The sequence below is a fragment of the Vidua macroura genome, chromosome Z, assembly GCF_024509145.1.
Source record: "Vidua macroura isolate BioBank_ID:100142 chromosome Z, ASM2450914v1, whole genome shotgun sequence".
NCBI classification, from domain to species: domain Eukaryota; kingdom Metazoa; phylum Chordata; class Aves; order Passeriformes; family Viduidae; genus Vidua; species Vidua macroura.
In genome coordinates, this window is record NC_071611.1 from 70,646,867 (window position 1) to 70,661,881 (window position 15,015).

The 15,015-nt window shown below is 33.9% G+C and overlaps 1 protein-coding gene across 1 annotated transcript in view; it reads left to right on the forward strand.

Moving 5' to 3' along the window:
* The window catches only part of MAN2A1 (mannosidase alpha class 2A member 1), a 104,218-nt gene that overhangs the window by 42,985 nt on the left and 46,218 nt on the right, over positions 1-15,015 (forward strand). Inside the window, exons 10-12 of the mRNA XM_054003373.1 lie at positions 4,396-4,581; positions 5,914-6,022; positions 8,915-8,982. Of these exons, the coding sequence (XP_053859348.1) occupies positions 4,396-4,581; positions 5,914-6,022; positions 8,915-8,982 (363 nt within the window). The remainder of the gene's footprint in view (positions 1-4,395; positions 4,582-5,913; positions 6,023-8,914; positions 8,983-15,015) is intronic.

Below are 15,015 nucleotides of genomic sequence, written 5' to 3' on the forward strand. Positions count from 1 at the left end.
CCCATGAATTGAGACAAAGGCAGTCTGATCAGGAAAGCAAAAGCCACATATGTGAAAAAACAAAGTAAGGAATTATGGCTGTAGTGTGAACTTTTTTAGAGAGAAGTAAAAACGTTCTCAGAGGAAGCTGAGAAATAGCCAGGAATATTTGGTACCAGGTGATCTAAGACTACTGTTCTTCTTAAAACTGTCTGCATCTTCTTTAAGGAAAAAAATTGTTGCTGAATTTTGGTAATGGAGTATTTAAGTGGTTCTCCCTTGTAGCAGATGTAAGATCATTTAACTGTGTTATAGAGCTCCAGAAGGAAATGTAGATGGATATAATGTAACTCCTGAACACTTCACGTGTAGTCTTCCTGAAGGATTACAGTTCTTTGCTGTAATGGATGCTGCAGTAGTGGATTGGTCAAGAGAAATGTGGAAAGTGGCATTTCTAAGCAAGCTTGGAACTAGTGTTTTGGAGGCAGATACAAGTACCTTTCAGAAGAGAAACTGTATCTAGCAGAACTTGTTTTATTTCTTCCAAGGAATCCAGTTCGTACTGTGGTAAAGTGGATGATTCATCGCAGGAATCTTTAATTTTCAGTGAAAATAATGTTGTTTAATACTGCTGTTGGAGAAGTCAAGATGCACAAGAGAACAGGAAAAGAAGGACAGATAATATTCTCATAAATTGAATTATCTACTTAATTTTTTTGGTTTTTTTTTTAGTTTGGATTAATTTCCTTTCTGTTTCTTAAAGTGCACCAAGGATTTAATTTCCTTCAACTTCAGCATAGTCTATTTTTTCAAGATTTTTAGGTGTGGCTATTTATTTGTTATTTTTCTGGTTTTTATTACGTAGATTGGAGAAAACTTCATATGAATTTGTTTGTAGTATTTAAAACTTTACATTATTAAAGAGATTGCTTAATTTAAAATGTTCAGTTGCCTTCAACTTCTGAAAAAGGTATAGGTAAAGAATCTCTGGAGAAATACTAATCTGTCAATGTTCTTATATATTAAAGTATAGTTTTAAAAAGTACCTGGGAAGTTTTTAGTTTTTCATTATCCTCTGTAAATAACATGTAAGAAAAAAGTGTATAGATGTGCTCTCATTGTTTGAATATCAGATTTTTTGTCAGTTTTGTTTTCAGAAACCATGAGAATCTTCGTGAAGGTCACATTAGCTATGAGAACAGCAGGAGTAGGGTTTTTATATTTTATTTTTTATTTCTTTAAAGTCAAAGGAAATACAGTAGGATCATATTTAATCCTCAAACTCATGATAATTATTTCCATAGTATGTTTGAGCTAACATCCATCTATCTATCTGGTGTATGTCCATATTTGTGAGAAAAGGAGCCATGAACAGAAGGTAAATACATGTGTGTGTGTGTTCTTTACCAAGGATGGATGTTTTTAACTTACAGCAGTACCAGAATTAAGCAGCGCTTCACTGTTACATAATAGCCAGGAGATAGTGTTAAGAACCCAATATGAAAATTAACTATTTCAGTAAAAAAAGAGTTGATTGTTTAAGGTTTTTCCTATTTCAAAAGAATGGTTTTTTGGGGTTGTGTAGTAAAGAGGTGTAAGAAAGCTTAAGGATTTTATAATGGAGATTGACAGTGATTTGAGTAATTATTGACTTTTTAATCCTAAGTGAGAGATGCATGAATGGATTGAAGTAGTTTAAAGGGTGATAAAATATGTGACCAGAAGTTTATTTAATGTAATGAAAAGATACAAAGAACAGCATCATAGTTTGAGACAAGTTAGGGACACAATTTTTGGTCTTATTAATTACTGATGTAAACAGGGAAAAATTACAGTAAATCTGCAAAAAGAAAATTGAAGTAATTTAGAAGGTGAATACTACAGTGATAATTCTAACTATACAGATATATAAAAAATACTACCTCTTGAGAGTTCAAAATCTCTTGGAAAATTATTTATTTAGGTTAAATATAAACTGGACCTAGGTAAGCTAAGCTAGTATAGGCCTTGACAAATCAGTGAAGCAAATTTTGATCTATTTGCAGTGTCCTATCAGGGAGAAATACTACAAATTACAGTGAAGTGGAAAATTTCTGAAAACTTTATTAGGTCATAGGCAGTAGTTTGAAACAGATGTGAGAAAACCAAGGCTTTATAGAGATTTTATGGAAAGGTATTAGATGCTTACCTATAAGCTGAAGCTTACCTATAAGCTGAAGTGTTCTCTTATACAGTGTTGTATTTCTGAGTGTCTTTCATCATTGACCATTGAACCTTTTCAGTGTTTAGAAAAATATTGAGATGTGAAAGGAAAATTCTGCATCTGAGAGATGTCCCTATTAATACGAAAGAAAATTAAATTAAAATTAGTTGTGGGGAAGAAAATATCACCTTATTTGAAGGACTAAAATTTGCTGTGTTCTCTTCTTTTATAGCTAAGTTAGGTCAGTGTTTAGTGGCTAACTTGATTTTTTAAAAAAAGATAAAATGCTTTGGGACAGGGTTTATTCACTAGATGAATGAGCATCTGATGACCTTTTTTCAACTAAAATATTTTCATGTTTCTTTCAAATTAAGCTACAATAGGACAAAGTAGGAGGGATTCATAGAAGTAGGAATTTGCACTAAGCAACATTTAAATTGCAGTGATTAAGGTTAATCTAGCACTGCTAATTAAATATAGGACTTATAACTTTTTAACACCTTGATTTTGTATGTAGCTTCTGAGCAATTACCTAACTGGTAAGAGCAAAATCTCCACCTGTTCATGAAATATTGACAATATGAGAATAGTTTAGGCTGTTACATGTACAGTGCACCTTTCAGTTTACTTGAGTATATGGTGGTTGCATTTTTTTATATCATTGTTACATGTGTGTTGTATAAAGATGAAGAGAAAATTGAATCTAAAGGAATTTTTCATGTTAACTATTAATACCATGCATAGTTTGAAAACGAAGGGTTTTTTGTTAATTTTTTGATTTTATGTAGTTTAAAAATGAACACATGCCCTCACTGACAACTTGGGTAAATAAAAGAGTTAACTTATTTTCCTTTTCTTTTTAGTTTATTACTTGCATGCCTAGAAGTTAACATTACAAGAAAATATATTGTTGTGATTTCTTTGCTTTTTGTGTCTATAACCTGTATCATCTCTGTTCCTTCAAGTACTTGAGAAATGTTCATTAACCTCTAATAAATTTTGAAAAATAATCTGACACTTTTCTATCGCGGCCTGGGGTCCCGGGGGTCCGTCCGGCCCCTGGGCCAGCAGCCGCCGTAGGTGTCCCGGATAGCGCTGTGCTGATGAGGCACAGCCTGTCTGGGCCCCTGGCTAGCTCCGAGCCGCTGGTGACTTTAGCGAGCACTTGTGGAGTGATTTCAGCTCTAGTAATTTCAGCTCTTAGTGATTTCAGCTCTGTGCTCGCAAAGTGCCTCAGCAGACGTAGGGATGGAGAGAGGTGAAGGCTGTGTGGAGTTCTGCGGAGATGTCTTTATTGGCAGCTTCTGCAAAGGGTTCCAGTGACAGCTCTTCCGTCTGAACTGGGCAATGGTATGGGTTTATATAGGCTATTGAGGGATCAGGATTTGTCCTGTGGCTGAGGTCAGGGAGCATACGACCTATAGCCTTACAGAGAGATAACAGGGGTCTGATGTGCAGAAGAGGGGCAGCTCTGGTCCACTCATCATGACTCTGCATTTCTTATCTTAGGCTAGTGACCGCCTTGCAGGGCCTCTGACTGCTACACTTTTCAGACTTGCAAAAAGAGAATTATAACATTTTAGGAGAAGATATGAAAAAAGTTAACAGATGTTTTCCCAGAATTTATGCAGGCTTTTTTTTTCCGTTAGATATCCATAATAACTGGCAATTATGGGGATATTTTTTGTAAAATAAATTTAGATTCTTATAAAGCAAATGAGAATCTAGTGCTAATATTTTAGTGCTAGGCTTTTGCAGCAGATGGAGACGAGAAAGGCTCTGTGTTCTGTTCAATGTTAGGATTACGGAATCCACTGTTCTCTCCATTCAGGTGAATTTGTAGTAAGCAGATGCATGACATGGTTAAGCCTTTAGAAGAATTTAGTTTGTTCTAAGTGCAAATGGCAGAATGACATTCAATAGTATACAGATTGGTATATTTATTTAAAACAAATTCATTTGATTAATAAGTTGTTTTTTGAAATGGGAATTACATGTTTCTTGTAAGGCACTCTATCCATGCTATGGGGTTTATGAGTGTGTATTTTAGTTTGCAATGTCATAATGTAGCAGGAAGCTACAGTGTGAAGATGGGCTAAAATGTGCAAGAACAAGCTTATGAAACTATTTACCATTTATTCTTTAGATAAAATGTGTATTGCTTTCTACATTTTAACCCTGTATAAATACTTGATTATTCTCTACAATTCCAGGGCAGCTGAAATTCTCTACTCCTTGGCTTTAGTACAGTCCAGTAAATCTGAGAAGATGAGTGTGTTTCTTTCAGTGGATAACTATAAATTGCTGACAGAAGCTAGGAGGAACCTTGGACTCTTCCAGCATCATGATGCTATTACAGGAACAGCCAAAGATTGGGTAGTTGTGGATTATGGCACCAGGTAAGTTATTATAAATACACAAACTTAAATCTTAATCTCCTTTTGCATTTTTAAAATTGAAGTGTTTATTTCAGACATACAGATTTGATACAGCAACATACTCCACTGAAAGTGTAGAGGTGCTCTACACGAGAAGTAGATTTGATTACCCATGGTTTTCATTTATGCAGTATTTTTTAACCCTCTGAGTGAGAATTTGGTGTCCAAACAAACTTTTGATGTTTCAAAAGGTAGATGCATTACTGATATTTCCTTAATAACAGAATTTTTCTGCAGGAAGTAGGAGAACTTTTTATATTTGTCTGTCATAAGCAATAATCAAAGATAATCAAAGATTTAAGCATATATTCCTTGGAAAATCCCACACCCTCTGTAGCCTACCTGTCTTAAAAGTGGAAAATCTTTTTCGTGTTGAAAATCTTCTATTTAACTTGTCTGTCATTGTTTATTGTTTCATCTGGGGGATATTTCTCAGTATTGAGAAATTATTCTGCCAGCATCTTCATAGAATTTTTTGAAGAACATTGCATGATATATGTATGGCTGTGTAGACACATGCTTTAATTATGGGTTTGTTCAGAAAATTACTTCATATTGGAATGTTAAGAACTAGTAAATTTGATTAATTGAAGTGATGATGGTAGATTGAAGATATAGCACGTTCATTAAATAGGTAATTGTTTTAAATGCATCTAAAATACTCTTCCTTGTTTAAAACTATTTCAGGACTACTATTTTTAAATTCTATATTTTTAATCTACTAAATCATAAGTATTTACAATGCACTTAGTTATGAGAGAGTGAAATAAAGGCATTTTTCACTTTACAAATAAAATTATCTAGCTCTCTGTCTTTAGAAATTTGTGGACATCTTGGTAGTTGATATAGTTTGTAGTTTATAGTTTTTGTGTTTCTGATTGTTCTCTTAATCCTGTATAAACACAGTCTTGACTTTCTAACCAGTGTTTCAGGCTTGTCTCCATTATAGAAACTGAAAATCAAATATACAAATTGCAAACTTTCCTAAGATTAGCATTTTGAAAAAGTACTTGGTATTCTGAGGATACACCTTTGGTAGCACAGCATACAGGAGGAGATGTACCTCACTTTCAGTATGCAAGATAAGAATATAATTCAGAATATTTCTGCATTTTTCAGGCTGGCCACCCATTGCAACTAACTGTTCTTAATTTCATGCTATATTGATGCTAAAATTCTTATTTATTTTTCTGCAACTCATATTTTTGAGTTCCTTAATGTTTTTAAATTTTAATGTTACAGCATTGAATAAAACCAGTTGAAAACTAACTAAGATTTTAAATGTTTTAACAGGCTTTTCCATTCAATAATGAATGTGAAGAAAGTAATAATTGACTCTGTTCATATTCTCATCCTAAAAGACAAAAGTGCTTATGACACAGCAACTCCACTCCTGAAGATGGTGAGCTCTCTTCCTTGATTTTTTCCAAAAATGAAACGTGAACTATGTCTTTTGAATTCAGTTTGAGTAGCCCTGGGAAACATCAGAACTAAATTTACACCTTCTCAGAAATGTGCTACTTACCACTCTTCACATTAACTGAAGATATAGAAATTAAAAAGCAAACATGTCAGTAGTTGATGCTGGAAAAAAGCCCACACAGCTAAAGGAAAGGGACTTATTTTGTTCCCCTTTGTGAGTTAGATAGTAAAAGCAGGTATTCTAAATTTCTTGTGGACATAAATTTGTTTGACTTAAGTGACATACCTATGTAAGAATATATAACAGTATGCAGTCCTGCATACTCTTTGACTTTGACTGTTTGACTTTGACTGCATGCAAATTTGACTTTGCTTTACAGAGGAACTTAAGAAATGTGGGAAGATAGAAAATTCCCATCCCTAACAGAAGTCTAATCTTAGTTTGCAAGATTAGATCAAGACAGTACCTTGTGCTCTTTTTACTTTGCTGAAATTATTTGAAACAGGAATGTTCAATGAAATGGATGATAAAGTCAGTAGTGGATCCTCATGTATCATTTTGAGACCTATTTTGCAGTGAAGAACACCTTGAAGAAACACACTTGCTAATATTGCTTCCTTTCAGAATTCTTAGTCTCTTCACTTTCTGAACAAAAATGCTCTTCTGTGACAGCTATGAATTTTTAGGAAGTCTACTTAGTGCATTTACCCTGAAGATACAAAAAATGAGATGCTTTGAGTTCTTTGTGCATAAACACAGCAAGGTTAAGACAGTCTTTATGATATGATTATCTCACACTTCTGACATAACAAACATTACATACATTCTACTGGTTTAGTTGTGCCAGGTGTGTCATATCTTGAACTACTCTTCCAGTCACATGTATATGTAAAAAATTTTTGTTAACATAGTTCTTTATACTTTTTATTGCTTTTATACAAATACAAATATATATCTATATATATATCTACTGCATGTGTATGCTATGTGCTTTTGTGCCACAAATATATAATTTTTCTCCTCTTTGGAAAATAAATGTGCACTTTCATAAGGTAGGAATATTTTGAAGGCATTTATGGGATGAAGGTTTTACTTCTGCTCTGAATTATATTGGAAGATGTTGCAAAGTTACATTTTACTAAACTTTTGTTGTTCCTGTTCTTTATCAGTCTGGATTAATACCACTGCATTGTAGAAGTACTAATTGCTGTTTAAACTGTATATTGCCTAGGAGCATACTAATTTAATAAGATGTTATTACCACTGTGAAAGCAGATATTGAAAAGGACGTTGTTATTTCAATGAATTTATTGTTTCTATATAAAACAAAAAAACAAGGTGATTACTAAAGCAGATTAAGATCTATCTGTATGCCACACAATATCTACAGCATATCATTAATCTAGTCTCTCTGCTATACATTGGATATAGCAACAAAAGCTTTTTAATATGGGATTTGTAGACTGCTAACAGGAGAACTTCGGGATGCTTGCAGAACACCTTTGCAAACCTTGAGCAAGTTGGAAGTTCAAAGACATTCATTTTGTAGTACAGATTGTGGTATTTTGGTGGCTGATGGAAGCTGACATCAAGAATTGCTCAGAGATGGGCATCCAGAATGAATGTCAAGAGACTTGAGAAAGACAAATGATGAAGACTCCAAGACTGAAAGTGGCTGTTGTTTTTGAGGGGTGAAGAAGTCAAAAACACTTAGAGGAACAGGCCACAAGACCATAGCAGCAGCATTGCAGCAGGTAGCAGGTACAACCAGGGAAAAGTTCCCTTTCTTGGAGGCAGAAAAAAGGAGGTTGGGAATAAGACACTATTGAAGAACTCTGGAATGACATCACTTTTTGTGCTCTTCTTAATTATTAGTTGCATGCAAAAGCATCATGGTTTTCTCAGTTGGTAACTGAATACTTTATGCTCCTTGTGTTAAGTTTTACAAACTCTACACTAGTAAACAAACAAAAAACCACTTGGAAGGCAATACACTGATAGCGAGAAGACACTTAAAGATCCCAGAATGACCCAGGTTTAGTTGGATCATGGATGAGGTTCAAACTGTAAAAATAAAGCTGCAGCCATTACACAGTTCCTGTACATTAGTCTTAGTTCTTTCAGTGCAGAAAGAAAATTTAAATGTAAGTGACAATTGCTGGATTTGAAAAACATGATTTTAAGGATATTTTGAGGAACTGAGAACTCTGCACTTCAATTTCGAAGTCTGTGGTGGTCACCATTGTAAGAACTGACTGGAACGCACTGTGAATTGGCAGTTTGGCTGTTCTCTTAGGCTATGCAACAGTGATAGCAATGTCTTGTCTCTACCTTTCCTCAGTGGAAGTGAGCCCTGTACCACACCACACACCCCCCAAATTATGTTTTTAGAAATTTTTCATTTTATACAATATAAGGTAACAATGAGAGCTCACAGGAGACTACACAGTGAATCCTTGTGGTAAATGCACAGGAATGAATTGTTTCAGAGTGAATTTATTGCAGGAGAAATTTAATAAAAGTATGTGATAAGTATTTGCAAAATTTGAAGGAAGTTGGTGATTATGAAGTCTTGTATGCAAAAATGAAAACACAGGTGTAATAATTTGATATTGGAATCTAATAAGGTCTTTAATGAAAACAAATATTTCCCAGTGAATTGGTCAAAGTAAAGGTCTTTCTTTTGTCAGTGTGAAGTACTAGTTTATTAAATTTTTTGGTTTGTCATCCTCAGTAACGGGCTAAAATAAGATTTAGTTTCCGGTGTTGTTAATGTGGTTTTGTACTCCACAAAATGCATATAATAGACAAAGCTCATATATTACCCATTGAAGTGTATTCAAAAGCAAATTCAAAGACATTCTCTTGTAGGATGATGTTCAGGCTTCTCAAGATTCTTTGCCACGCAAGACAGTTATAAAGCTGACATTGCAACCAAGGTAAATAATTTATATATTACTCAGCGTCTGAGATTCTTTTAGCAATATATGTGTTTTCTCTATCTAGTAAGTAGTTTTTTATGCCATTTCCTTTTTTCCTTTTTTTTTTCTTTTTTCTTTTTTTCCTTTTTTCTTTTTCCTTTTTTTCTTTTTTCTTTTTTTCTTTTTTCTTTTGACTTTTTTCTTTTTTAATTTTTTCTTTTTTTCTTTTTTTCTTTTTTTCTGTTTTTCTTTTTTTCTTTTTTTTCTTTCTTTTCTTTTTTAAATTTTTGCTCAAAATAGAGCTAAAAGTTTTTAAAAAATAAAGAAAATTAATTCTGGGAAAATTCTGGGAGATTATGCTAATATTATTATGTCTATTTGAAAGAGGACACAGCATGTTAAAACTATAGGCTTTCTCGCATACCACAGCTAAAGTAAGTGTTCTGTTTCTGTGTGCTTTTACTACATTGTAATACTAAATAGATTGTGCTTGAGAGAAGCAATAGAAGATTCTAATAAAGCAGAATTACAGGTGCCTCAGTTAAGTCTGTTGACAAAATGTTAAGTTTTATAAGGCCTAAAAATCACAGTTTATAAATACTGAATTGTCTTTAAAAATCAAGTAGAAGATAAACTAGGATACTGTTCTCTCTTAACTCCAACTTCACATAATATTAAGAGGAGTTAATTTTTTATTTATGTGTAGTTGTAGGGTATTCAGCTGAAATTGGCATCCTGCTATGCCCATGAACACTCAGTATACCAACTGAAATAATGTACACATTCATTTAAAGTGGCTGATCCAAATAAAGTGAATAAGATGTCTGGGTATGAGAACTGCTGTCTGTGTAAATCAAATAATGCAAGATTTTTGCTTACAGAACAGAAGATTTAAGATTCATTTAAAAAGCAGTGAATTCTATTTTTGCTGATGTCAGTATCTTATTTCTCTAATTCTAGTGGCAAGCTAATAAGACTTACTTGCCTAATTGATGCAAATGTCCAGCTATTTAGCTGACTAACTGCTCCCGTTAAAAAAATATAGTGTAAAGTATTTGAAAAAATGAGTAAAGTTTAGTTCTCGTGACCTTTTAGGGGAAGCTGTCTTCAGTCTTCCAGCACTAAATATACATAATCCGTCTAGTGTATGCTTTTCTCTATAGAATGCTTTTTTTTAATATAGGACTTCTCTTATTGGAGCGCTATATAGGTGCTAATAGATTATCTTAAACTTGTCCAAAATGACCAAGAACTCAGGTGCCTATTTATTTAACTAAAATGTCTTAGCTAAGACTGTATATGTAGTATATAAGCGCTTGGTTGGAGTCAAGTAATGATGCAGATTTTCTCTGCATTTGAGGGTAGCTTTATTGCCTTTGCTTTCCTTACCTAGGTTAGCGGTTGAAATTTTCCCTGTGCCCTTTTCATCTCCTAATACACCTTTTGTTTGCATACAGTGTTCCACTTTTGTCTCTCCATAATATGCTAAGTAAGTTTTTCCCTTTTTGATCTTAATTCATTCCAGACATTTGCCTTTTTTTTCCCCCTCTGACTTGTAAATTAAATAGATATACATGACATTACCATTACCAATAGTATTATTCTGGCAGACTACTGCTGCTATTCTCTAAACTGGTCTTAACTTACTAAGAAAATAGTTCTAGTAGAAAATAGCTAACTTCATGTTGTCTGGTATTGTGAAGATGCCATGCACTCATATAAGGTGTGATATATGTTCCAAAGACCACAATCAGAAATATGGGAAAAAGAATGAAGAGGGGGAAAATGAGACAGAAAGGGCAAAGAAAGATTATAAGAGAATGTTGATATTACTGACTAAACCCTGAGGTTTTTTGCATCCTTTTTTGGAAACACTTTGAAAGTAATGCAGTAGTGTACGGTACCTCATGTTTTATTTGTTAAAACTTTTATTTGAATATCTCTTTGTTAAACTGTTTTTGCTTATAAAAATTAGCTTAGTCTGTTTAGGCTTCTAACTTTATCTCTGGTTGTAGCCTGAATCTCCACTAACTTTATTACCTTTGGAAAAAATGGTATGTAAGCTGATACTGTAACTACTGGTTAAATCCAGTATGTGAATATTATGATTGCGTCTGAATTTTCTTGTAGCATTTAATGAGAAATGTTATTTTCAGTAGAAGCTTAAACTCAACTCAATGAATCTATTATTAAGAATTACTATGCTTAAACTTCAAACTTTAAAGCTTATAAGACAGAAACTCTTTTTTTCCATTTAAAACTTTGGGGCATCAGCAGATTTTAAAAACTTATTTTCACCAAAACTTTGTTATTTGTTTATCTTCTGTTCTTAATAGTCTTTATTATTAATCTGTGTGTAATTGAATCTCTAGATTTCTTTCTGCTAGTGTGTTCTAATATGTCAATATATGGCATAGAAATTAAATCAGTGTAACTGACAAGAAGTTACTTTTCTTTGATTACTATTTAGCTTTTTGTATTTTTGCACTTCTGTGTCAGAATTAAAAAAAAAATGCCTGTATTCTCTCTTGGTTATTCTTACATAAGTGTGGTTCATATCACCTGTGCTTTTGGAGTGACACTGCTGATGGGAAACTCGTAAGGGCTTTTAATTTTTTTTTTTCCTTATTTTACTGATTGCAAATATAACCAGCTTTCTACAGGACCATGGTTGGTAGTGTGCTCCTTGCCTGTTTCATCCATCCGTCCTTTTGGGTATATTTTAGTTAAGTGCTCTCTTCACTGCTCATGAAAGTTGTAGTCGGTAGTGAAAACTGATCTGACAGACTGTACAGGAGAGCTAGGACAACTCTATTACATGGAAGACAAAGCAGGAAGAGCTCTATTTTTCAGTTTTTAATGGTCTAGTGTGAAGTATCTCCATATTGTTGTGCAGCTGAGAATTGTCTTTCAAACTGCTTCTAAGCAGCTGCCACCTGAAACCTATTGGGTGTTGTTTCTGCCCCCACCTGAGCATCTCTTCTCTGTAGTGCTGTTGTGATATCTTTATGAATCTGTAAGTTTGTATTTTTAAAGTAATGTGTTAATTTTGGTGAAATAGGTGTACAGGGTATTTTAGGTCTTAACGTGACTCTGTGACCTCAGGATGACTAAATGGTCTCATGATCAGGCTTTTGAATACTGAAATTATGGAGTCTTTAATTACACTAAATACATTTTAACTGATAAATGAAGTTGCATGCTTTTTAAAAAAATATTTCATTTAGCTGAAAAATGGAGCTTTCACAAGATACTATCCAACTGGATATGGAACTACTTCAGTCTTGTTCTAAAGTTTAAAATTACTGCATGTCTTGGAGACAAAGCCCAGTGAGTGCACTGATAAATTGGATGCTGGCTCATACTCTGTTACTGCCCAGCTATTTAGTATAATAATAGGTTTTCAGAAACAGTCTACCAGAGAGCATACTTTCTGAATGGCAAAAGGCTTGCCCTCACTGGATTTGGTGGGTGGGGGGTGTGTTTGAACCTCCTGTCATCCAGTTTAGGCTGTCAGCAGCAGATGAAGGGCACACTGACTGTGAAGGGAAGGGTTTTCCACCTATTTCTATCTGTGCTGTTTTCTGGAGACAGCATTGCAGGGGCATGCTGCACGACCAAATGACTGGATTGACTGTCTGCACCAACTTGGATCTTGTACTGGTGTTGTTTGGCACAGTATGGTGAACCTTAGTGAAAAGGCCTAACAATGGCAATTAGGTTTTATCTCTTCTTCCCCCTTCTTGTTTTAACTCCTGAACCTTCATGTACCTAGCTGGGCAGTTTCAATACTGAGCTCCACTGCACTCTATCCTATCTGAACTGAAGATCCTATGGTACTGAAAAATTTTTAAAAATCATCAATTTAGGATTTTTTTTTTTTTGTGCTAGACCAGCTATTCTTATAATTTAACCACAAATAACTTTTGTCAACTAATCTTAGAGGAACAATATGATATGATAACCTTCTTATTAGGCCAGTTTTATAGCTTAGCAGACACTATTTCCACTAGCTGAAATATTTGGGTTGCCTAGGGGATTAATGATAGGATGATATCAATTATTTCTTCAAAGATCTGTCAAAGCTGTTTAGTGATACCCACCTTGTAAAAGAATGTTTCCTTTTTTCAAACAGAGGATACAAAATAATCTTGGCTATTATCCTTACTTTGTTATCCTTGAGCAGGTTTTGGCATAAAGTTGTATTTAATAAAGTTTTGGCATAAGTTGTGTTTATACCATTAGGTCCAAAATGCGTGGTATTTTTTGAGGAAGAAAATCCCAATTTACTTCTATAATTTTTCAATTTGATAGTCTTTTCAAAAATTACTTGGCAGAGTATTCACTGCTTTCCCAACACAGCACTTTAATGCAGAAATTAAAGCTATATTGCTAACTTTAATGTGTGATAGAGAATAATGTACCAAAGTCATAAATTCTTGACAGAGCAGTACTGTATTTGGTTGGACGACTACAGCAAGAATAATTTGAGAAGGAAACTTTGTTAGTCACTTGCCGTAACTGTGTCTTTGTGAGCTTAGAATGTGACTGGATCACCATAATACTCTTTATTTGGCAACTTTTGTGGTGATTTTTTTTTGTTTCCTTTTTTTCCCCCTTTATACCTATGTTGCCAGTTTTGGTACAATCTATCTAAACTTTAGTCCAATGTAGTTACAAGGAGAGGACCCTCCAACAGCATTTGACATTTTAATAATAAACATCTTAAATGCCTTTTATGCTTGCATGATATCAAAGGCATATGTATTCCTAGTTATACTCCAAAACTGTTGGGAAAAAAAAGGACAGTGGAAGAAAAGGTATTTTCAAATCTCAATGAAGAAAAAAAAAAACAAGTTTAAAGAAAACAGAAAAGAATACCGCAACATTTAAGATGTGTTCATATAAATATTTGTGGCAATTCATGCATTGTTAATATACACACCTGTTCCCCAGAGAAGAAAACAGATCCTGAAAGAACAAGCAAACCAATACTTTTAAGTTTTAATTGGATTAAATAGTGATTGCAAAATGTACAGCCTTGTGTGTTTAAGTGAAACCTCCGAATTAGTATCTTTCAGGGAGGTGGGCAGGATGAATACTCAGTCAAGCCCTAATACTTACTGCTTCTATTAGGAAACAATACTTAATTAAGCCCTTCTATTAAGCACACAGTAGTGCAAGGAGGTGAAAAATTAGAAAATACTTTAGAGGTGATATATGAAGAGCCTGCACTTTAGTATCCAATACGCTGGCTGCTTAGGTTCGATACAGCCTAATGGTGTTTTGAAAATTACTTTAAAGCATTAATCTCAGTGTTCAGCTGCCTGATCAATTTACTAGATTTCAGGTGACCTGTAACTGCCAGGAACATGTTTTGTTTGTAGTAAACTCAAGGTCATTTTGGCTAAATTGATTGGATATTTAAAAAGCATTCTCCTTGGTTTTCATGATGGAAGAGCTGTTGCAGAGGCAATGAAATGCTTGGCTGACTCAGGATAACTCAGACGTCTGAATCTTGAAATGTTACTAAATGTGAACTTGAAATAACTATTTCAGTAAGAATCATTCTGGTAAAAGTGATGTTCATTCAAATTGAACAAAAAAGCGTGATACATTCATTCTGTTTTTTAGGTGGAACTTAGCTGTGCAACTATCTTTATGACCAAACCAGCAAACTCTCCATTGACTATGTCTAATGGGACAGGAAGTGAGGGGTATGGAAGAGTTTCACAGCACCTTGATCTCTTTATTCTCATTCTTTGTGTAAGGTCATAATAGTTTTTCAGAGGTTTCCATATTTTCTGTGCAAATTTTCTAGTTTTTGTGTTAAAAATAATTTAAAAATGTGCTTCATATGGGCTTATCTCAGAACTGACTCCAGGCACTGGTAATTGACATCTCTTTAAAAGTTTATCTTTGAATTCTAAAAACAAAACAACAAATAAGCTCAATGAGATGAATGCCTGGTTTTGTTTAAGGGCTGTAGAATTGAATGGTGGAACATTTTTTGAGGTGCAATATATTTTCATTATGAAGAAGAAAAAAGCA